We start from the raw sequence: 25,581 nt of genomic DNA, 5'->3' as shown, positions 1-25,581 counted from the left end.
GATCTTACCCATCCTACATCCCGTTTGGAGCTAACCAAAGATCGCGATGAATTGTTGCACAAATGATTTTATCCTCGTTTGGATCTTACCCATCCTACATCCCGTCACTTATCTCAAATCAAGATAAATAGTTTACTATTCACAAAAAAATTACAAATTACAATCACAAAGAAACAATTTGTAAAAGTTTAGAAACCACCTCTTACCCCAAGAGATGAAAGTCACTTCCCCTGTAATCCACAAGGGATGAACACCTCCTCTGAATCTTCACAAAGGATGGACACATCCTCCGAATGCTTCATGAAGGATGATAGGCTTTTAACTCAACAATAACACCAACACTCAATCGCACTCCTTGTGAAAGTTCTTGTTGTATGCCAACAACAACAACACTCAATCACACTCCCTGTGAAAGTTTTTGCTCTATGCCAACACGCCAAGTTCTCAAAGCCACACTGGAGATAAGATTTTTCGAAATACACCTATTTCGTATTTTGTATTTTGTATTTTTGAATGAGAGTCCCAATCTAATTTATAGAGATCTCACTGAAGGATACATCCAAAAATCCGTTGTCAACTAATTAACGTTTGATAACCAATTATCCATGATAACTAATTATGCATTTAATGAATGCACAACGACAAAAAAAACTTGTTTAAAAATTTTCATAATTGTTCATTATAATCAATTATGTCAAGTCATAATTGTTACTGATAATCGATTATTAATCAATTATCTTAAGTATAAAATTAAACTTTTGTGATTCAAAAAATATTTTAATGCAACCTAAAGCAAACAATAAATAGAATCAAAGATACACCACATTCTATACATAAATCTACTAAATTACAAAAACTTTAATATAAAAACAAATCTTTCATTAAGATCTTCCTGCAATAAAAAGACATAAAACTTAACTTTGAAACATCATCATTAATATAACACAATATCTAAAAGAACATTTATAAAACTATTTTTAACATAATTTTTATCTCATACTCATTATTTTAAAACAAAAATCAATTAAAAATCAAATACTAAACGAAGAAATAAATATAGTCATTGCTCCAAACCTTCTTTTTAATACAAAAACCTTCTTTTACTCTTTTCCATAAGTAAAAACTAATAATTTCCAGAAAATAAATAAGTACATCGTAGCATAAATAATCCTTTTTAAACTGGAACACACAAATTTTAATTTTACCTAAGGTTCATAATATAAATATGAAAATAATTTTAAACATCGATTTGCATAAAAGATCCAAAATACAATAACAAAAGCACAAAGCAAAACAACTTGTTCAATGATTTTTCAAATCACAAAACAGTGAACTAAATTCTCATCATCAATAGTCAAAGAAGAGTCACTGTAATCCATCATCACATATACCTAATAATAAATTTATATATATAATAATAATAACAATAATAATCATATTAGTATAGTATAGTAATATAAGATGTTACAAAAGCGTAATAAAAGCGAGAGGTGTGGGACCCACAGAAATCACACGCTTATTGACCCCAGAACGGAGGGCTTTTGCCTCACATTGCTTTCCGCAATATAGCGCGAAGGCGTTTTAATTGGATTCGGGCAGCGGGCACCACCGTTCGGGCAGCCTCACTGACTCATACTCACCACGCTTCACTCAAATACACTCACCACTCCTCACACATAAATAAACAGAGAGAGAAAAATATCAATTAAAATTAAAAATAAAGTGTGCTCTTTCCTTCATAAGCAGGAGAGAAAAAGTTAAAAGCAAAGTTTATTTTTTATTTATTTATTTTTGTTTTATGTTTTGGAAAAGAAGAATGTGGGAAAATGCTATGATTTCTGAGTTTTGATCCTTTTCAGGGTGGTTTTGGAAAATGTTGGTTTTGTTGGGATCGGGTTCTGGGTGTGGTGATGGTTGGTAATGTTGGTTTGCATGTGAGAATTTTTAGGGGGTTAGGGTTTTTGTGGCATTTTGGGTTGTTGGTGTTTTGTGATGGTGTTTTGGGGGGTGAGATACCATTTGGATCTGAGGTTTGTTCTGGTGACTTAGTTTTTGATGGAGAGAAAGTTTTGGGGGTTTGTTTTCTTCTGGTGGGTGCTCTTAGCTCACCCATTGTGCTTGGTTTCTGCTAACATGGAAGGTTTGTATTTGTTTTTTTTGAGTGTTGAAGCTCTTTACTTTGTGGCTCGTTTACTGAGGAGTTTAAGCTTTGGTTGTGTTTGAGTTGGATATCTGGGACTTTTGGTTGATGTTTCGTTGTTTGTGTTATGGTTTTTGTGTACTGGTCTTGCAATGTTAAGTGCTGTAATGGTTTTCACGGATCATAGTTTGGTTTTGGGGTACAAACGTCCTGAAAGATATTGTATCTACATTTTTGTCCCAATGACCTTATGGTTTTGTGTTAGAGAACATCTGATGGCAATGCCTTTGCACTGTGTATCCATAAGATTCTAACAAAATGGGCTACGCCCTTATGGCTACAGTAAGAAACAGAGTGTGAAGTGATTACTCATAGGGAATAGGAACAGTGTTCATTAGGCTTATCTTTTTCCTCAATTGTTTGTACTTGTTTGTGTAGTAGGGACATGATTCTAATGTTCTGATTCACATACTTCAACAGCTGCTGAACTTTTTTTTTGTTTTATTTATTTATTTATTTTTCTCTCTCAGTGTTTATGTGTGTTGGGTGTCGGGAGTGTATTGCCCAATCCAATCAATAGGGCGTTGTTTTGTTAGATGCAGTGTGTAAAAAATAATTTTCAAGATGATAGTCTTTGCAGCACCTGATCTTTTGCTCTTGTATTATGAAACAGGTGACGCCTTACATAACCTGAGGACAAATTTACAGGATCCTAACAATGTTTTGCAAAGTTGGGACCCTACATTGGTGAATCCATGCACGTGGTTTCATGTAACATGCAACAATGATAATAGTGTCATTAGAGTGTAATCTGTTTGCCCCTTGATATTTGTCGCATTTATGTTTGTTCTGTATTTTTTGCAGCCTAATGTCATCTTTTACATTTTAACGTCTTATTATTATTTCCTTTGGTTTAATATCAGTGATCTGGGAAATGCTGCTTTGTCTGGTCAACTTGTTCCACAGCTTGGCCAACTTAAAAACTTACAGTATTTGTATGTTATACTTTCATGTTTCAATATTTTAGTTTTCCTTTTATAATATTTTTATTATGGATGACAATATTTTTTCCTGTTTTTGTTAATATTTTATTTGTCAGTTTAATTTTCTATTTCAATAGTATCATAGGGATGGTTTTCCAATAATGTAGAGCAAAACAGTGCAGTGTTTAAGACTGTCATCATGGGCAAATGTTGGTACTCAGATCTCTAATTTTATGGATACATAATTTATTGTCACTTTCTGAAATATCCTATCTATATAACATTTCATTCAGTTTTTTCAATGCAGACTTTAGGTGGTAAGGTTTTTATAAGATATTGAACTTGATAAGTGCATGCTATTATTGTTATTTAGTTTATTATTCAGAATAATTATCATATTTTCTGTAACTGGTGAATTTATCTAAGGTATCTGAACCCTTGATATTTGTACCATTAAAGATAATATGAAAGGCCTTTGTATTGAGCATCTTACAATTAATGAACTTCTGTTTATAGAAATATGACTCTGGTACCATATTAAGAGGATAACAGAAAAAGAAGACAGAGAAAAGAAAACTTTGTATTGATGATCTTAGTTTGAACATGTATTTGTCTATACACTCTTGGCTTTTAAGAATGTTCTAGCATATATTTGTCCATACACTCTTGGCTTTGGATTATTGATAAGCTATCTAAATTGAAAATGGTTTTTGGCTAAGGGTGGCTTGACTAGCATTCTAATTGTGCATAGATTCTCTTTGCTTATGCTATGTTAGGCCTTGGAGGGTTTATGAGAGGAGAAGGGTGAGGAAGGGTTTATGAGAGGAGAAGGGTGAGGAATAATACCTAACTGTTATCTAACAGAATAACAGTTAAGAGGGCGGGAACAGGGTCTATATAAGGACCCTGTATTTGTTTCTGAAAGTTAGTTAGTGACTTGTATGTAGTTGACCGGTCTTAGAACCAGGTGAAGGAGGTTAAGCTCCTGGGAACATTGTATTCTTGATTTGTTGGTGTGAATGCAATTCCATTCTTTCTCATTCTATTCTGTTCCGTGTTGGTGTAAGTGAGTGAGAGTTAGAGAGCTCGTTAGGGATTTCATCTTGAATACCTAACAAAGTGGTCCGACCTGCCGGATCAGATCGGAGGAAAGCGCGAGTGATGGAGGGAAGAATGGTCAAGGTTGAGGGGAAGATGGAGCACCTGGAGTTGGCGGTCGACGGTTTGAAGGCAGAGACGGCAGCGAATCGTCAAGAATCGATCGCGATGCGCAAAGACATTCAAGAATTGTTATGGTTGATGGGAAAACGTAACAGCCAAGGGGAATCAGGCTCGGATGAAAGTCAGGATTCAGTGAACCATAATGGAGGGAACCGGCGCGAGAACGAAGGAGGGGGAAGAGAGGGAGAGCGATCAGACAACGACTTTAATTGGAGACGACGGGTGGAGTTACCCATATTCGAAGGACCTGATCCTCTGTATTGGATTAACAGAGCGGAGAAGTTCTTTGAGATTCAGAAGGTAGCGGAAGCGGAGAAAGTCGAATTGGCTCATATCAGCATGGAGGGAAGCGCGGCTTACTGGTTCAAGTTCTGGAAAGACAAGGCAACTGATCGAACCTGGGAGGGGTTGAAGGAAGCATTGCTGATCCGATTCGAGAGTCGCCACCGTGGGGGAATTTACGAAAGAATAGCGGCGATTAGGCAGACCACTACCGTGGAGGAGTACGTGAAAGAATTCGAAGCATTGGCAGGGCAGACAAAGGAATTTTTCGATAACCAATTGTTAGGTTATTTCATTGCGGGGTTACGTGAGGAGCTGCGGTGTCAGATGAGACCACATGATCCCCGCGATTTGATGACGGCGATGAAGATTGCGCGGGACGTAGAGGAAGCTCTTCGCGGTCTAGGGTTGATGGGATGGACGGCAGCGAAGACTACCCCCGCGTGGGGACGACCGTCAGGAGGAGGAGCGGTGGTGACGAGGACGGAGCAACCAAGGGGTAGCATGGTTCGAGCGACACCGATAGAGAGTGTGGGATCGGTGAAGCGCGACACGGCGCCAGGGAGTGAACTCGTGAGGAGCGGAGGTTACGGCGGCGGGGACAGTCGGAACCGGAGCTCAAGAAATTTGCCGTATCCTGAGTACTTGAAGCGCCGGGAGGAGGGTAGATGTTTTCGCTGTGGGGGGCCCTTTAGTCCCGGGCACCAATGTCCTGAGAAGAACTTGAGGGTGGTGCTGTTGGTCGAGGACGAAGAAGGAGATGAAGGAGAGACAGGGGCGGAGACAGAACCGCCATGCATGGAGTTGTCGGCTTTCTCAGCCGGAGGGCTGACTCAACCAAAAACCTTGAAGCTGCAGGGGAGAGTGGGAGAGAGAAAGGTGCTGATACTAGTGGACAGTGGCGCGAGCCACAACTTCGTTAGTCAAGAATTGGTGAGGGAGCTGAAACTCGAGCAGGAAGACACATCCCCATATCACGTCAGTTTGGGGGATGGTCAACGAAAGAAGACGCGGGGGTGTTGTCCGAGAGTGGTGGTTTGCATGGGGGACGTCGAGATCATGGAGAGATTTTATTTGTTCGAACTGGGGGGCGTAGACATGATTCTCGGAGTGGAGTGGTTGGCTAAGTTGGGTGAGATCACGGTAGACTGGGGAAAATCCACCATGTCGTTCTGGCAAGGGGAGCAGAAACGCACCATAACCGGAGACCCGAGGTTGGAGAGGAGGGTGATAGAACCCGAACAACTGCTAAAACTTAGCGAGGTAGAGTCGTGTGCGTTGGTTTGGAGTCTGGAGGGCAAAGAGGCAAGTTGGGAGACTAAGGAAGAAAGTGAGTTGACGAGAGAACAAAAGGAGGATATGAAGAAACTTTTGGAACAGTACGCGGGGGTATTCCAGGAATTTCCAGGACTGCCACCTAATAAAATGGCGAAACATCAAATTGTTTTAAAAGAAGAGGCCGATCCTGTAAATGTGCATCCTTATCGTTACCCACATGTCATGAAATCGGAGATCGAGCGACAGGTGGCGGAGATGTTACATGCAGGGGTTATCCAACCCAGTATAAGTCCATTCTCCAGTCCGGTGATCCTCGTTAAGAAGAAGGACGGAAGTTGGAGATTTTGCATCGACTACCGGGCTCTCAACAGGGTGACTGTTCCAAACAAGTTTCCCATCCCGGTGATTGAAGAGCTTCTGGATGAACTAGGGGGAGCGACGTATTTTTCGAAAATGGACCTCAAATCCGGGTACCATCAAATAAGGATGGAAGAAGAGGATGTTCCGAAAACGGCGTTCAGAACGCACTTGGGCCACTACGAATTTCTAGTGATGCCCTTCGGCCTCACCAATGCTCCGGCCACCTTCCAAAGTGCCATGAACGAGCTGTTCCGACCCTACCTGCGGAAGTTCGTTCTCGTCTTTTTTGACGATATACTCGTGTACAGTCCGACTTGGACGGAGCATATGCAGCAGGTGAATCTCGTGATGGGGCGACTACAGGAACAGCAATGGGTTGTCAACCGAAAGAAGAGTGAGTTTGGAAGAACATCGATAAGATATTTGGGCCATGTAATAACAGGGGGAGGTGTCGAAATGGACAAGGAGAAAGTGGAGGCGGTTCTAGCCTGGGAAGAACCGAGAACGATAAAAGCGCTGAGGGGATTTTTTGGGACTCACCGGGTATTACCGGAGATTCGTCCGAGATTACGGCAAGATAGCGCGACCATTAACGGAGATGCTAAAAAGGGGGAGCTTTGTCTGGACTGAAGCTGCTAGAGGAGCAATGGGTCGATTAAAGGAGGCGGTGACGACGGCCCCAGTGCTTGCGCTACCAGATTTCACACGACAGTTTCAAGTGGAGTGTGACGCCTCGGGGGTGGGTATCGGGGCTGTATTGACACAGAGAAAAAGACCCATAGCTTACTTTAGTAAGGCGTTGTCGGAGGGGACATTGGGGAAGTCGATCTACGAGAAGGAGCTCATGGCGGTGGCGTTGGCGGTTCAGCACTGGCGGCCCTATCTGATGGGTCAGAAATTCGTGGTGCACACTGATCAGAAAAGCTTGCGGTTTTTGCTGGAACAGAGAATAACCACCCCAGCTCAACAACACTGGATAGCCAAGCTACTGGGCTACGATTTCGAAATCGTTTACAAGACGGGGCAAACTAATAAGGTGGCTGACGCTTTATCTAGAAAGGAAAGAGATGAATCGGAGGAGGAAACCGAGGAGGGTATTCCAGGAAGGGAGAAGGAGCTGAATATGGTAGTAAGACCATACTGGAAAGACTTCCAGGAAGTGGTAAAGGAAGTTGATGAGGATGAAGAGCTTAGAAAAATTATAACCGCCCTAAACCAAGATCCTGACAAACATCCAGCATTCACGATGGAGAATGGGAGGCTGCATTACAAGGGGAGACTGGTTCTCTCAGCCAAGTCAAGTTGGATTCCGAAGCTGCTGGTTGAGCATCATACTACACCGACGGGAGGTCATTCGGGAGTATACCGCACCTACCGCCGGATCGCACAGTCCTTGTACTGGATCGGAATGAAGAAGGCTGTAACAGAATTTGTAACTCAGTGCCTGGTATGTCAGCAACATAAATATTTAGCAGCCTCTCCCCAAGGATTGTTGCAACCCCTACCAATACCCCAGGCTGTGTGGGAAGATATCAGCATGGATTTCATAGTAAGGTTGCCGAAATCCAAGGGGTACGACGCGATACTTGTAGTTGTGGATCGACTAAGCAAGTACGCACATTTCATTCCTCTCAAACATCCTTATACCGCAAAGACAGTGGCTGAAGCGTTTGTAAAGGAGATTGTGAAGTTGCACGGGATACCCAAAACTATAGTCAGTGACCGAGACCCACTCTTTCTCAGTTTGTTTTGGAGGGAATTATTCAAGTTACAGGCTTCAGATGAGCACCTCCTACCATCCAGAGACTGATGGACAAACGGAAATGCTCAACAGAATTTTAGAAGGGTATCTCAGATGTTTTTGCTCTGAACAGCCTAAAAGCTGGAACATGATTCTCCCTTGGGCCGAATACTGGTATAATACCAGCTATCAGGGAGCAGCGAAGAGTACCCCTTTTGAAGTTGTCTATGGAAGATCACCCCCTACTTTGACCAGGTTTGTACCGGGAGAAACGATGGTAGAAGCTGTAGCCCAGGAATTGCAGACGCGTGATGAGGCACTGCAACAACTTCGTTTCCATTTGGCAAGGGCTCAGGATGCGATGGTCAAACAAGCTAACCGAGGGAGGAAGCCAGTTACGATTAAGGTGGATGACTGGGTATTTCTCAAAATCAGACCGCACCGACAAGTTACGATGCCAGTGAGGTTGCACCCGAAATTAGCAGCTAGGTATTATGGACCGTTTAAGGTGATTCAGCAGATAGGGGAAGTAGCATTCAAGTTGCAGTTACCTGAGAACGCAAGGATTCATCCAGTTTTCCATGCGTCCCAGTTGAAGTTAGCTATTGGAACGAAGTAGGTAGAGAAGGAGCTGCCAAAAGATCTGCAGGAAAGTGGCCCAACCTGTTTGCCTAGCAGAGTGTTAGATAGACGGGTCCGGCAGCAAGGAGGGGACCAAAGAGAGCAATTACTCATTGAATGGCAAAACAGTGGGGAGGAAAGCGCCACTTGGGAAGATCGGGTGATGATGCAAGAACAGTTCCCAGAATTCAACCTTGGGGACAAGGTTGATTTTCAAGGGGGGAGTAATGTTAGGCCTTGGAGGGTTTATGAGAGGAGAAGGGTGAGGAAGGGTTTATGAGAGGAGAAGGGTGAGGAATAATACCTAACTGTTATCTAACAGAATAACAGTTAAGAGGGCGGGAACAGGGTCTATATAAGGACCCTGTATTTGTTTCTGAAAGTTAGTTAGTGACTTGTATGTAGTTGACCGGTCTTAGAACCAGGTGAAGGAGGTTAAGCTCCTGGGAACATTGTATTCTTGATTTGTTGGTGTGAATGCAATTCCATTCTTTCTCATTCTATTCTGTTCCGTGTTGGTGTAAGTGAGTGAGAGTTAGAGAGCTCGTTAGGGATTTCATCTTGAATACCTAACATGCTATCTATTTGAATTTGTGTGATTCAGCAGTTGCATTTGACTTGTTCAGAAGTTTCTTGAGGAGGAAATCCAAGGCCTCTTGTGTTTTGGGATTGTGTGGATCTTGTTCTAACATATTTGAAAAGAAGCCTATTAATAGTTCATCCACAAGAGAAATTTCCCATACTTCTATGTGCATTTGTTGTATTCCTGAAGAAAATAGAGTATCTGCATTAAGTACTTTTTAAATGACTCTTTTAACTTTGGAAGCTGTATGACTTTTAATGGATGATAGCAATTTCCTAGCAGTCAGTGATAAAATGTTAATGAAATATTAAAAAGATTTAGCTGGATTCTAATTTACAAAATATTAATTTGGATGTCTGATATGTTCATATTTCATGTCATTTCTTTTTTCGTATCAGGGAACTTTACAGCAATAACATTAGTGGACCAATTCCAAGTGATCTGGGAAATCTTACTAATTTGGTGAGCTTGGATTTGTATCTGAACCGCTTCAGTGGACCTATCCCAGAGTCATTGGGCAAATTGTCAAAATTGCGCTTCCTGTGAGTACACTTATTGTTGGGATGAATTGTCTTATGTACATGTATTCTGTGAAATTTTTTAAGAATATTATTTTTCTGAATTCCATTATTTATCATCATTACATTTGGTTTGCATTATGATTTATGAACGGCTCCTATTATTGTAAATGAAAAGATGAATATGCTAATGCGCATTGACAATAAAACAAATGGGTTATCTATACGATCATTTTCCACACCTTTTTATAACTACTTTTGGCATTACTTTTTAATTAGACAATTTTATCATTTAATGAATAGAGTTAATTTTCTTTATTTAATAAAATATGTAACTGCACAATCTCCCGTCTGAAAAGTATCTATATAACTTCTCCACTTAAAATAAGCACCACAGATTTTTTTTAAACCATTATTACAAATTATTTATTTTTTTGAAATTTTCTTCTTTTAATATAATAGAAATGCGGATATACAGGCTCTGGGGCGCATGCGATCGTGCTATTAATAAATATTTTAATTTCATACATTGATACTGTTAAGATTTTTACACAGTTAACCAATTAGCAACCATGACAGATATGACTTTCAAAGTAATTATTATAAAAAACCTAGTATTGAATCATATTATTATAAACAAACCACCAATTAGTTTTTGATTCCATTTAGATCTTACCACCATGGATTGAAATCTATGATTGGATGATAGTGTAAAAAAGCTTTATACTTTTAGTACATACTAGTTAAATTCTACAGTGAATCTAAAATTTAGATAACATACATTCAACTATGGTTTTGGTTGCTACTAATTCTGTGTATTAAACAGAGTTGACAGTTTAAGCCAATGAAATGTAAATTAATCATTAATTAAACCAAAGGGGTCTTTCTTGGCTCAAAATGCTTACTAAAAGGTTATAATTTAGATAAGTTACTCATTAAGGGAACTTGCATTCCTATTTACCCAAAATTGTTCCTTCATCTCTCCCCAGCCCACATTTAGTTATTGTTAATCAAATCATGTGCGCTTGACTCTCTCTTTGTGAACACTTATATATATATATATATATATATATATATATATATATATATATATATATATATTTCGTGCTTGTTTCTTTGAAAAAATTTAAAAGGTATTGTAAGAGTAACCAAAAATGAAAATGAAAACTATATTACTTTGATGTAAATTGCTATTATTTTTCTGTCATAGGCTAGGACTCTAAAAGCGTAATATGGTGCCTTGTGCTTGTTGATCTGTCTCTTGTTTTCTGAACCACTATAGAATATTATATCTAATACCATTTTTGTGGTATGTTTGTCTAAGGATAGCCGGCTTAACAACAACAGCCTTACTGGTCCTATTCCCATGTCACTGACTAATGTCACTGCTTTGCAAGTGCTGTGAGACAGTTTCCCTCACCACGTGGTTTATTTATCTTCGCAATGGTTTTATGCAAAGATAATGTTTTGTTCTCAATATTTACTTTGAAATGTAGGGATTTGTCTAATAACCGTCTCTCAGGTGTGGTTCCTGATAATGGCTCCTTCTCACTATTCACTCCCATCAGGTATTTTGCTCCGCTTTGAGATATTCTTGCTTTCAGTGATCTGGCCTGCAAACGATTTCTGAATGGATTACCCTTCCTGTAGTTTTACCAACAACTTGGACTTATGTGGCCCAGTCACTGGGCACCCTTGTCCTGGGTCACCACCATTTTCTCCTCCTCCTCCTTTTGTCCCACCATCCCCGATCTCAGGTCCAGGTAGTCTTTATTGTGCTTTTGAAGCTTTAAAATTTGGATTACACTGTTATCTGCTACTTTATCATAACTTCTATAGCTGTTGCTCTCAGTTTTTCTTAACCTGGGTTTTAACTTGAAGTTCACGCGGTACCCATCATGGTGCCTATTTCAACTTTTTATAATGTGGTTATGATACTTGAAGAACTTGAATGAAGTAAGTGTATGTACTTATTACACTGTCACAATTTTACTACTGTATTTATAGAGTACAAAGGAGCAGAATACAAAAGGTCAAGGCACTTCCGTAAACCTTAACCTTAAAGTTGGGTTCCCATACATAAATAATAATAATAAACATTAAATTTCAACAGTGATGACCGGCCAATATTCCATGTCCTGATTTTTCTATTTTTGGTTTATTGAAATTTAATTATTGGTGTTACTATTTTCTTCTTTCCGTTGAACGTTGAGACTCTTATTGTGTCATGCCAGTGAGTTGGTGTAGATTTACATAGACTTATTGTTCATTATCCATTGTTGCTGTTTATTGTCTTGTGAAGTTTTGAAGATTAAATTCTTTTTTTATCTAGTCATTGGTCAGTCATACATTTTAATAGGTTCAATGCCTATTTATGCTATGAGTTTACAGTTATTTTGTGCTAATATAAAAGAAGCACTTATGTTTCGTGATTTCCTCTGTCTAATTGCAGGAGGAAATAGTGCCACTGGTGCAATAGCTGGAGGAGTAGCTGCAGGTGCTGCTCTGTTATTTGCTGCTCCAGCAATTGCATTTGCATGGTGGCGTCGAAGGAAACCACAAGAATTTTTCTTTGATGTACCTGGTGAGCTTTCCCTTCCTATTCGAGTTAGTAGTGCATTGGAAGAATAATTGGAGAGTTGACTCCTTTCCTTTCATCTAATTGCAGCTGAAGAAGATCCAGAAGTACACCTTGGGCAGCTCAAGAGGTTCTCACTCCGGGAACTGCAAGTTGCAACAGATACTTTTAGTAATAAAAACATTCTTGGAAGGGGAGGATTTGGTAAGGTGTACAAAGGACGCTTGGCAGATGGTTCACTGGTTGCTGTGAAAAGATTGAAAGAGGAGCGCACACCTGGTGGGGAACTTCAGTTTCAGACTGAAGTAGAGATGATCAGCATGGCTGTGCACCGAAATCTCCTCCGTTTACGTGGGTTCTGTATGACACCAACAGAAAGACTACTTGTATATCCTTACATGGCTAATGGAAGTGTTGCCTCATGCTTAAGAGGTATGGCATTTCCTTTTTCCTCCAGTCTTTGGCCTAGCAACAAAATAGAACAGGCTTATGTTAAAAGCCCTTCAGTTTTGCTATGTAGTTATTTTGAATTTAGCTTTTCAGGGGATGGAAACAAGTTACATAAGATATCAGTTTGATTTTTTACTTTTTCAACTGTCATGCACTCTCCTTTCTTGATTACCTGTCATTGTCAGTTATTCCTCTCAATTTTCAAATTCTATCAATCCTTGCTACTGGCATTTGAAGTACATGGATAGTTTTAATGTGCTACAGCTCTGGTACGTGGATAGAATACTAATGAAAAAGATAATTAGGGTTTAAATTTGTAAAGACATGTGGATTGGAAAAAAGTTTTCTTGTGTCATCTGTGGTTTAAAAGAGACTTCTTGTTCCAAAGTCCCTAGAGTTATTTCTCTAATATGATGTTAAGGAAAGTGTTAGGTTTCCGATTGAGAAACCTAACTTTCTCACAATATCCAAACACCCAAACAGCACAGAAACAATAAATAACAAAGGAATAGAATGAATTTCTCTGTGAATGTATCTACTGGAACGTATAACGAAATACAATAACGGGAGCCTAATCCCCCTCAACAAGGTTCAAGACCTGTTTTCACAAAAGTGTACGGCTAGCTGCCCTCTAACAAAGAATAGAACTCTATTTATATAAGATCTTCCATCCCGCCTTTCCTAACCGCTCTCTCATTTTCCCGCCTTCTATCCCTTGCCTTAGATCCTATCAGAAAGTAACAAAAGTCACTCTATCTTTTGCTCTCTTTTTTCTTATTCATGTCAACATATACATCAAAACGAGGAATTTTGGGCCACCGTTTTTGGATTAAGTGTTAACTACCATTGACTTCACTTATAGATTTTGTTATCTTCTGGCTTGGAAAATGATTCTGCGCTTGATTTACCATTTCCTGCTGAAAGTATGTATGAAATATAGACTCAGACTAAAGAAGAGAAGATAAAGCACCATAAGATAAAGAAATTGCCCGATTTATGCAAATTGAGTTTGTTAACACTATAGTCATTGAACAAAAGACCCATGATGTTTATTACTGTTGTGTAACATTCTATGCTACAGTAAGTGAAATGAACTTGGTTATACCACATGTCAACTAAACTTGTGCTACTAACTCAGTTCTTTATTTTATTTATGTCAAACATGAGTCTTCTACATTATCTTTCCCTAATTTGTGTTGTCTCATGATCTCGTATTTGCATTATTATAGAGCGTCCAGCACATCAACAACCCCTTGATTGGCCAACAAGAAAAAGAATAGCATTGGGATCATCAAGAGGTCTTTCATATTTGCATGATCACTGTGATCCAAAGATTATCCACCGTGATGTAAAAGCTGCAAACATATTGTTGGATGAGGAGTTTGAGGCTGTTGTTGGGGATTTTGGGTTGGCTAAACTGATGGACTACAAGGACACCCATGTTACGACTGCTGTACGAGGCACAATTGGGCACATAGCCCCAGAGTACTTATCTACTGGTAAATCTTCAGAGAAAACTGACGTATTTGGTTATGGTATAATGCTTCTGGAGCTGATCACTGGACAAAGGGCTTTTGACTTAGCTCGACTTGCGAATGATGATGATGTTATGTTGCTGGATTGGGTATGTTGACTGTAAATGCATATCCTTGTGTATTCGTTAATTACATTTGTTTTCATTCACCCTTAAAGTAGTTTTCTCCTTCCTTCAATACTTCGGACAAGGATGACATAGGACTAGTAATTATGCCCGCAGATGGTAGCATGCAGAACATATTTCAAATTTTCCATTTTTTCCATTTTCTTGCCACCACTGTACTAATTTCAATGCTACTTTTGTGCTTCTAAATACTTTCACTGTTGTTTTATTATTGAAAGTGGTATCTATGACATCAAATGTGGCCTGTTAGGTCTTGCAGGAGAAAACAAGTTCTAACTCATAATACTTTTTTAGTGCAGGCTAGGAAAATTAGGTCAAGGTTAATGTTGCTAATGCTATTAGCAGCTGTCAGTACTGAAATTTACTTAATGCCTATATAATTTATCATGATCTGATTTAGGAAAGAAAAAACAGGCTATGCCTCTAATTGGAAAAGGATTAACATGATGTTGAACATTGACTTGTAGTCATTTGAACTGTGCATTCATGATCTTCCATGAAACAATCACTAGTTTTAAATTATAGTCCATGTTACTTGTCGACAAGAATTTCATAGTTTAGTACTTATTGCTTTTGTCTCTGAAATGCATAATATTTTATAGTAATGTCATGTCCAGATCTGACATAGCTGAGTATGTTGTTAGGTTAAAGGACTTTTGAAGGAAAAGAAGCTAGAAATGCTTGTGGACCCTGATCTCCATAGCAATTACATAGATGCTGAGGTGGAACAGTTAATTCAGGTTGCACTGCTTTGCACACAAGGTTTCCCTATGGACCGGCCTAAGATGTCAGAAGTGGTGCGAATGCTTGACGGTGACGGTTTGGCCGAAAGATGGGACGAGTGGCAAAAGGTGGAGGTTCTGCGCCAGGAAGTGGATCTCACCCCTCATTCCAATTCTGATTGGATTGTTGACTCAACTGAAAATCTACATGCAGTTGAGTTATCTGGTCCAAGGTAACTCTGGCACAATAGTAAGTTAAAGGGAGAAAATAGAATTATTTGTCATTTTTATCAGCTATAGAAGTTTTCTTTCACTCTTGTTCCTTCCTGTAAGTCCAGTCCACTGCATTGTATTCATTTCCATTTGTGCATAAGGGTCGCTTTCTTGAGTTACAATGTGTATCACCTGCTTCTGCTGTAGTTTGATGAAGTGAAATTTACTTAGATTAAACAATTGCAGCAGAACTATGCACACTATCTTTCATACTTTTCTATAATCTGCAATTTTGATGATGATGTTTGTGAAATTGTGGGAGACTTTCCCTGCACCCTTCTTTATCAATATCAATTTTTTTTTGTCTCGAAGAGTGACATACCAATGTTCAAATGCATGATATTTTACATAAAAAAACTTGAGATGCTTATTATGTCATGATAAAGGGCTCGTCTGGATAACCCACCTTCCAAAAATCAACTAGCGTCATACTCGATTCATCCATTTTGACATCATTCTTATTGTCAATCCTCTTACATTTGAACACTGGACAAGTAAACAGAATATAATCAACCTTCGAGATCTCTTCTATTATACCATACGTCATTGATTTAAATACAGGATTTTGATCTTTGGATGAAAAAAATTTTGGCGACTCAACTTCAAGGTTGACTCCACTATTTTGTACTGTGTTTTTATAATCCACAGACTTCATATAAAAAGTGAAATTACTAATTTCGCAACATGTACAACATATAATATCAAACATCAGTCCATTTGCTAGTCACATCAAAGTTTCAAGATTTTGAATATTTCAAAACCTCAGCTTTAAACTAAGGTTTTAATATACTATTATGCTTCATCAGCTGTTATTTCTCTGATTGTCTTAGAATGTTCTCTTCACAATGACTTTTTGTGCATATAAGTAAGAGATCACCTCATATGTGTTGTTTAGTATGTATAGATGTGCTTGCAACAATTCATCGCGATCTTTGGTTAGCACATTTACGTCTCAAAAGCACCTACTTATAGAACACCTTTCAACCATGATCTAGAAGAAACTCCTATCATATTTGCTTTTGCATGTAATTTGAACAAAACTCAATACTTATATTAGCAATAAAACTCTCAATTATCGAAGCTTTTGAGTGATATTGATTTTTCATGTACCATTTCAAAATCTTCATATAAAGTTCAATATGATACATCCATCTTGGGTGACAAAGGAATTTGAGTAGATGAAGGGGTATTGTAGGGTTCTGTGTGATGAAAGGTGAAGAAAAATGAGAGTGATTTTTATGTGATTGATAATGTGGGAGCAGATGACGAAACATCCTGGTTACACAAGAAGAAAATTGTAAATATGAAAAAATGGTGTATGTTTTTGTTGAAGTTGAATGAATAAAATAGGGGAAATCCAAAAATTAGAGAAGAGGATGGAGTGGTTGTGTCTTCTATGTTGTATGAAAATTGAAGGGGTTGATAATGGAGTTGAAAAATAGAGGAGTTGTGATGATTGTTTCTAGGTGATTAATGAGAAAAGATATCAATGACAATAGAAGTGGGAAATCTCGGAGTTGAGACATGGAGGAAGAAGAATAATACTTTAATAATTTTTTAATTTAATTAAAAAAATTAGCATGTAGCAGACTCATGTAATCAGATGTGGAACAAAATTTATCACAAAGCATAAAACTTAATGTCGTTTGAAATTAGGGACCAAAACCATTGTTTCTCAAAGTAAAGGAACCAAACAATATCAAAACTTTTAGCATGAACTATTTATAACTTTTTGGCTTAATACCTATTTTGATCCCTATATTAGTTAGTTTTGTTCGAAATGGTCTCACTTTTTTGAGATGTTCAAAGTAGTTCATTCTTTTGTAAAAATTGTTCAATTTTGTCCTTTTTGCTAACGATGTTTAAATCGATAATGATGTAATGTCTACCTTAGCCAATATTCAATGAGTTGTTCAGTTTTAAAATACGTGGTAATACCAGCCCAAGTGTTGTGACAATGTTAAAAGTGAAATGGTTTTTATAAAAGGAAATTACAATTAGTTCCAAAGGGATTTGCGATTAGGGTGAAATTGGGTTGAAGAAACTAGTGAAATTGGTGTTCAATTTGGGTTAGTGGTTCATTGAAATTGCATTTGGAAGAGCTTAGGTCAGGGAAGTGTTCGTAACCTCATGTTGTGTTTGTTGGATTTTGGTGTTAGGGTTTAATTGTGCGTTGAATCTGTTAATTTGGTTAAATGTAATTTTTGTTTGATTGGGCATGGGTATCGTGGTTAAAATTTTGTAATTGTGTAGTGAAAGCTTGCTGGTTTGGGTGTAATTATGTTGAATATAATTCGTTGTGGGTTTGTGTTTAATTATGGTTAAAATTGTCACGTTTTGGGGGCTTTTTATTGGTCTTATAGGTGTTACTTTAAGATTATTTAATGGTCTTGGTTTCCATTTGTAGGGTTGGATTTGGGATGTCTAACCAAAGGTTTGAAGTAGTGGTTCACTATGGTGCGACCTTGATAAAAGAGATGCCCTTTAAGTATATAGATAAGGGGATAACTTATTGGGACGTTGACCCCAACAAATGAAGTTATTTTGAAATACTAGGTGCCCTTAAGGATTTGGGGTACGTTGAAATAAATGAGTTATTTTATAGTATACAAACTATGTTATATAAGTTATATGATGATAGAGGTGAAATGAATATGATCAACGTGACAAAATATTTTGGGCAAGTTAACCTGTTTAGTGTACATGGAATGAACAAGCCAAAGGTTGTTGAAAATGATGTGAATGAAGATCTTTATCTTTGTGGAAGACCTTTAGAGAGTGGTGAGGGTAGTGATGTTGATCATTTAGCAAATGTTGAGGATGGTGATGAAGGATTTGTGGAGGGTGAAGCTGAAGTAGAAAATGAGGATGAAGAAGTATTAATTTAGTGTGCTCAAGTGGAGGTGCACACATAGGCTGAGGTAGAGGTGCAAAATGAGGCTAAGTTGTTGACTGAGGATGATATTCAGCTACACACAAAAGCTGGAGTAGAGGTAGACAATGAGGATGAAGTGCCGGTGCATATAGAGGTTGGAGTAGAGGTAAACAGTAAGGATGAAGTGCAGGTGCATGGACAGGCTGAAGTGAAGGTGTATAGTGAGGATGAAGTGCAAGTGAACAATGAGGATGAAGTATATATGGAACATCTTAGTTCAAGTGAGATTAATGAGGACGTGGAGGAGGCAGGAGATGTTTATATTGGTTTGAAGGTACAAGGTGATGAAAATGCAGAAGATAATGATGAAGAAGATAAGGGTGAAGAAAGTGATATTAAACAAAAAGCACATGCTAAGGGGTTGTCGGATGATGAATGAGATACCATGTTGCAATTTCTAAAGAACATAGGGCAAAGTTAATGGCATCAAGTCAACTTGAAGGTGATTTTAAAGAACATTTTAGAAGGATTTATGACTATGCGCATAGGTTGTTGAGGTGTAACCCATGATCAATAAATAAGGTTAAAGTACACACTGATAATAGTGACCCAATGTTCCATAGATTTTATGTTTGTCTGAAAGCTTGTAAGGATAGTTTTGTGTTGTAGACCCATTACTAGTTTAGATGAGTGTTTTTTGAAAGGTCAATTTAAAGGAGAGTTGGTTACTACTGTTGCTAGGGATCCAAATGACTAGATGTTACCACTAGTGTATGCAGTAGTTGAAGTGAAGAACAAAGACACATGAATGTGGTTTTTAGAGTTATTTGTAGAAGACCTTGGAGTTAATGAAGTTTCTGGGTCATGCACGCGGATGTTTGACTAGCAAAAGGTACGTGTATTACTTAGATTAGTTTTACTTTATTTTTTGTAATTGATGTAGGACTGATTAGGAAATTGATGTGGACAGGAATTGTTGCCAGCTATCCAAAAAATTTTTCTTGGAGTAGAACAAAGATTATGCATGAGGCACTTGTATGCAAACTTCAAAAAAAGGTTTTTTGGAAAAATATTGAAGAATCTAATGTGAAGGGCTGCCACAAGCACGTACCCCCAAGCTTGTGAGAGAGAAATGCTAAATATTAAAGAAGTGAATGTAGAAGCATATAAATACCTTATAGCTATTTTCCCGAAGTACACTTTTTTCCTTACATGCATATTAACGAAGCTTTCAAATACCTTATAAATACCTTTTATTATTTTTGTACAACACGTATTGGTAAAGTCTTGGTTCACAAGTAAAGCAATGTCTGAGATAACAACATGAGTGAAGCTTTCAAAGTGTTATTGTTAATGCTAGAGGAAAACCAATTATCACCATGCTAGAAGAGATTAGACTTTATCTCATGAAACGGTAGGCCTCCAACAGAACCAAGGTGACATCTATGGAATTTTCTATCTGCCCAAAGATTAAAAAAGACTTGTCAAGGAATTTAATTTATCAAGATATTAGATCCCAAGGTAATAATCTATTGATACTCTTCATTTATGTTCGTGTTCATTTATGTATGATCATATTTAGATTATTTTTCATTTATTTCTTAAAATCGGTCTGCACAAAAGATGTTTGAAATTAGACATGTTTGTGTCATTAGGAACAAGTTCACAGTGGACCTAGACAACAAAGAATGTAGCTACAGGAAGTGGTTGATAAGTGGGATCCCTTGTTGTCATGCTATTGTAGCAATGAACTTCTAAAATGTAGACCTAGAAAAATATATTCCAAGTTGGTTAAGAAGATCCACGTGTGAAGAGACATATGCCTCCATCATTTATCCTGTGAATAGGCACCTGCTATGGGAAACAACAAGCTTCCCATATGTACTCCCACCAATTAACAGAAAGTTTCCTTGGAGGCTAAAGAAAAAACGAAGGTTGGAGCAATGGGAGCTAACGAGAGATGAGACCCAAATGAGTCAAGGTGGCCATAGAAAAAAAATGTAGCATCTGCCGTAAAGTTGGACACAACAAAAATCATTGACCCTTACGTCCTAACGTAACAAAACCATCACAACCACCAATAACAGTAAGTCTTCAATCCCCTCTACCATCATACCCACCAATAAAGCCAAGTCCCCATCCCCATTACCAACACAAGCACTACAACCGACTCCCCCATCCCCTCCACCATCACAGCTACTAATAGCACCAACTCCTCCATCCCCTCAACCATACTTGAAGCACCCCATCCAATGTAAGAATCCATACCATAGTTAACTCAACTAATGAAAAAGGAATATTAGATGTTAGGATAAAAGTTGTTTAGTAGTAATTTCATGTACTTTGATTGGGAACATTATTAGGAAAATTTTGATGTAATTTAATTTTGTACTTTGATTTTGTACTTTAATTTTGTACTTTGATTATGCACTTTGATTATGTAATTTGTAACATTTGACTGAGAATTAACTCATTAATGTTATTATATTATAATGTTATTAAGTGAATTATATTACTACTTCTGTTACTATATTCTCTCAAGTATCCTTGGTATGTATCATGTTGATATACATTAGGGAGCACATTGCGATTTTTTTAAATAAAAGGGGGTAAATGGAACAATCCATAACCCAAATCAAATTTCTTTGATTCTTCATTTCTACTTATTAAAACAGACAATGATACATCATGCACTACATCAACCTACAAACACCATCCTAAATGCATGAACCTAAACATTAACCTTAACATTACATCAACAAAAAATAAAACCAAATTGCCCACCTAAACCCATCAACCTAAGCACAACCACAATATTAAAATGTTTAGCATACTACCAACACACACAACTACAACTAAAAATTTTATCCTTTTATTCAAAACTTGCACTAAATTTTTCAGATCATAAATCCCTTTCCTTTGCCTGGTAATTGTAGCATCTCTTTCATCAACGTTTTCTTTATAACACCACTTGAAAAAGTTACAGGACATTCCATTTGAAGATCCACCTTGTTACTCACCAAAATAACTTCAAAGTCAATATTAATTGTCAACACATAAATCCAATAGATATAACGTGAAAAGAGGTATTCATAAAACCTTGTAGTGACGACATCCCCAAAATTGTCTGTCATCATTCTTTGCAGTTTTGGCCATTTTTGTCTCCTCCAACCACCACCATGTGAAGAATGAGAATCTCCTTGCCCCATGTATTGGAACAAGAAGAAGAACATCGAGAAGAAGTCATACGTCTTTCGACACAAGGGCTTTGCTCAATTGAGGGAAAAAATACAATGAACTCTATAACCCTCTTCATATACGAACCCTAACAGTCCTCAACTAAACTTTAACTTTAAATTTTAACATTGTCACGTTACTTGGGTTGATCTTGCCACTTATTTTACAACTAGACAATTCATTATTGGTGAAGGTGGATATTACGCCGTTAGTGATTTAAACGTCGTCAGCGAAAATGATCAAATTGAACAATTTTACAAAATAAGAGACCACTTTGAACATCTAAAAAAAAGGTGAGGACCATCTTGAACAAAACTAACTAATACAGAGACCAAAATAGATATTAAGTCTAATTTTTTTTTGATAAATTATGGACCAAAAACATATTCAACTCATTCTAATTTCATATATAAGCTAAGGAATTAAAAATATATTTAACAAAAACAAAAATACAAACTTTTTCTTATTTTCATGATGATAGATTGAATTTTCTAAATCCACCTACATATAAAGGGAACACTTTCTCCACCTGCGATATTGTCTATCTTGCCCACCTAAGATTTGGCGACACTTGTCGTCGAACAATGTAGTCCTTGCTACATCAACCATTTCATGATATTTTTACGAGGATGAAGATTGTAAATATGGAAAAATGGTCTATGTTTTTGTTGAAGTTGAATGAAAAAAGAAGGGAAAATCCAAAAAAATAGAGAAGATGATGGAGTGGTTGTGTATTCTCTATTGTATGAAAAATGGATAGGTTGATAATTGAGTTGAAAATTAAGGAGTTGTGATGAGTGTGTCTAAGTGATTGATGAGAAAAAATATCAATGATAATAGAATATGGAGGAAGAAGAATAATACTTTTATATATATTTTTAATTTAATTCTAAGTTCAACATCATCTATTCAAAAATTGAAATTTTATAAATGACGCATAATTTCCATTATTTTTTATATCTATCATCAACCAAATTGAGATGGGCCATTTCTTCTTGTACCTACCTTGTTTTTCTTCATGGAGACCTATAAAACTCTAAATTTCTAAAATATCTTTCATTACATTGAGTTTCTATTGTTCCCCGCGCACCTCCACATTCCAGGTTTTTCTTTCCCATCTCACATTCAAGTTTTCTTATTCCCTTCTCACTAGAAATGCAACACTCCAACTTCTCATCCTTTCACCCGTTGAGGGATGCTTTTTGTACCAGTAGGGACCGGGCATCAAACAGACCGGACGTCCGCATAACCATAATGGTCCAATCACGCTACCTTGCCGCTCGTCATCAGGAGGGGTTGGGCGTGATAGGCCGGACGTCCGTATGTCCATGATTATCCAATTACGCAACCTTGCAGCTTGCCATCCGGATGAACAACAACTCATATGAGGCCGACCGGTCGTATGAGCAAAATTCGGGAGACCGGCCGACCACATCGCTAATTAACCAGGTTAGGATTTAGATTAAGGTAAGTAGTTGCTAAAAGCTATTGGGCTGAATTTGGGCCGTGATTAACTTTTCACTAATCCCAAGCCCATAGCAAAAACTATAAATACAGATCCAGGGTGAGTGGTAGATAGGTTGCATTTACTGCACATTTGTTACTGTTCTATCGAAAAACGCCATTGCTCTCAAACTGACTTTGGCATCAGAGAATCTTTCGCAGGTCTCCCACCCGCTCGCAGAGAAGGAAATCGAGAAGTAAGGAGTGAGAACCGAACGACCGAGAGACGAGAAGAGGAGGACGTGGAGGCATTGGATGACTCAGCCCATACAACCGAAACATTTGGCGCCTACCGTGGGGCCGAGTTGTTTTTTAAACCCAATGCTGACCACGAGCAACATGAGCATGGACGATCCAGTTGAGATGATCAGAATGTTACAGTAGAAGATCGATGAGATGCAGCAGCGCCATGAGGACGAGCTCGCGGCCGTTAAGGCCGAGTGTAAGGCGCGAATAGCCCGAGAGATTGCTGGAAAGGGAGGTGAGGAGGAACAGGCACATGAGAAGGGAAAGGCCGCCGTGGAGGATCAGACCGAGCACAATAGCGGACGCGATAAAACTTGGAAGTTGACGCAGTCCGAGGCCGAAGGAAGTAAGGCCAAATCAATACACGCAGAGAGCGCCGCGGGGGAAGCTAACGGATGATGGTGAAGCCTGAGCCCTCGTCCACACTATTACTCCCCTTTCTCCAAACAATCATGGACGTTCAGATATCGGAACAATTTGTTGCGCCACAATTTAAAATGTATGACGGGACCACGGATCCCGAGGCCCACATCAAGGCTTTCTCGAACGCGATGGCGTTCAGGACAGGCAATGACGCCATCTGGTGTCGGGCATTTTCGTTATCATTGGAAGAAGAAGAATTGAATGGTTCAACTCTCTTCCCCTCAATTCTATAGAGAATTTTGTCGGCTTAAAACGCCTGTTCAATCGGCAGTTTGCCGCCAACAACACTCAAGACCTAACCGTTTTCGAGCTGGTCACCCTGAAGCAGGGCAAGGAAGAAACGCTGGGAGCGTTTATGGATCGCTACCAAAAGACCGTGTGACGAGTGAAGGCATTGAGCCCAAAGCTTGCCCTACATTACATCCTCCCCGCCCTCAAGCTAGGACCGTTTAAGGACAGCGTCTGTCGACGTGCCCCCAAAACTATGGAAGAGTTGAGGGAGCGGGCGGCGGACGGAATTAGGGTGGAAGAGATGAAGTTGTCATACAAGAAGAAAAGTTAGGAGCAAAGGGGGGAAAGGGCAAACGGGGGAAAATCGGGCGCCTCGACAGGAAAACCGGGCGGGCTTAGATAGAAGGAACCGCGACGAGGACCCCGCTTCCAGCAATACACTCCCTTAAACGCCCCCCAAGAGAAGATCCTCCGGGAGGCGCTAAGCACGGATTTGCTCTCGGAACCCATGAAGCGGCCTACTCCGTCAGGCGCAACAAACACTGCGCATACCAAGAGAACATGGGTCATACTACTGAAGAGTGTGTGACTCTAAAAGACAAAATTGAAGACCTAATCCGGGCGGGGCAACTCAAAATATACGTTTGAGTTGACCGTCCTCAGGCACCCGTAGAGCGACCCAGTCCGCGGCAAGCATACAGACTCGACAGGTCTAGGAACGATCGGACCGATCGCTTGCGCTCAGAGCGGCGACGAAGTAGAAGCCGCAGCAGAAGCCGCGATTGTCTTTTGCGATCCTCCGTGCACTCGATGGACAAGCCCCATCGCACGATGTCGCCTATCACGTTTTTGGACGACGACTTCCACACCCCCAACGTTGACCAAGACGATCTGATGGTGATAACGGCAGAGATCGCCCGGTACGGTGTTAACAAAGTCTTGGTAGATCAGGGGAGTTCGATGAACATCCTCTACTGGAAAACCTTCCAACAGATGGACATATCGGAAGACCTCATCGTTCCCTATAACGGGTAGATAGAAGGCTTCGCAGGTGGGAAGGTAGACACCCGAGGCTATGTGGAGTTGCGCACAAGATTGGGGACTAGGCGGTCCAACGAGGAGAAGAGGGTTCGGTACTTGCTGGTAGAAGCCAACACCTCATACAACGTATTGCTGGGCCGACCGTGCCTCAATGCTTTTGGAGCGATCGTTTCCACTCCCTACCTCACTATGAAGTACTCCTCGGAGAAGGGAATCATATGCACCGTCCGAGCGGATCAGAAGACAGTCAGGGAATGCTACGCCGCCGGACTCAAACTTTACACCCGATAAGGGAAGAGAAAAGCGACCGATTCCGAAGTGGCCATGGTCGACCTTGATCCAAGGACGAACACGGAGGACCGACTGGAACCCATAGGAGAAACACAACCCATCTTAATAGGAAAAGACTCTTCCCAAAAGACTACCATGGCGAGGGGCCTAGAGCCCGAGGTAGAAAAGGAGCTTAGGTCACTCTTGTGGAAAAACCGAGACTTGTTCGCGTGGACAGTGGTTGACATGCCGGGGATCCACCCCTCGGTCATGTCCCATAAATTGGCATTGTCCAAGAAGCCCGCCTGGTGGCACATAAAAAGCGACAAATGGGCGAGGAGAAGA

General features: G+C 39.2%; 1 protein-coding gene across 2 annotated transcripts; it reads left to right on the top strand.

Annotated features, from left to right (window-relative positions):
• Positions 1–1,706: 1,706 nt before the first annotated feature.
• LOC124840727 (somatic embryogenesis receptor kinase 1-like) lies at positions 1,707–15,721 on the top strand. Of its 2 annotated transcripts, none has more exons than XM_047316836.2 (11): positions 1,707–2,140; positions 2,814–2,946; positions 3,064–3,135; positions 9,608–9,751; positions 11,057–11,128; positions 11,224–11,295; positions 11,378–11,484; positions 12,180–12,311; positions 12,396–12,737; positions 13,985–14,379; positions 15,060–15,721. In XM_047316836.2, exons 1-11 carry the CDS (start codon positions 2,056–2,058, stop codon positions 15,372–15,374), a joined length of 1,869 nt encoding a protein of 622 aa, XP_047172792.2. In that variant the 5' UTR covers positions 1,707–2,055; the 3' UTR covers positions 15,375–15,721. The 2 variants fall into 2 exon arrangements, with proteins under 2 accessions (XP_047172792.2, XP_047172791.2); XM_047316835.2 differs by having other exon boundaries at positions 11,378–11,490.
• The last annotated feature ends 9,860 nt before the right edge of the window (positions 15,722–25,581 follow it).

Source organism: Vigna umbellata, chromosome 9, assembly GCF_029865625.1.
Source record: "Vigna umbellata cultivar VRB3 chromosome 9, Vumbellata_1.0, whole genome shotgun sequence".
NCBI lineage: Eukaryota > Viridiplantae > Streptophyta > Magnoliopsida > Fabales > Fabaceae > Vigna > Vigna umbellata.
The sequence above is the reverse complement of the archived record's forward strand: the minus strand, read 5'-3'. Positions and strand labels throughout refer to the sequence as shown.

What these genes read in the sequence shown, in the direction of transcription:
- LOC124840727 (XM_047316835.2), top strand. Translation starts at nt 2,056, where the DNA reads ATGGAGAGAAAGTTTTGGGGGTTTGTTTTCTTCTGGTGGGTGCTCTTA. An exon ending in GATAATAGTGTCATTAGAGT is followed by an intron (nt 2,947 to 3,063) that starts GTAATCTGTTTG and finishes GTTTAATATCAG; the next exon opens with TGATCTGGGAAATGCTGCTT. An exon ending in TCACTATTCACTCCCATCAG is followed by an intron (nt 11,296 to 11,377) that starts GTATTTTGCTCC and finishes CCCTTCCTGTAG; the next exon opens with TTTTACCAACAACTTGGACT.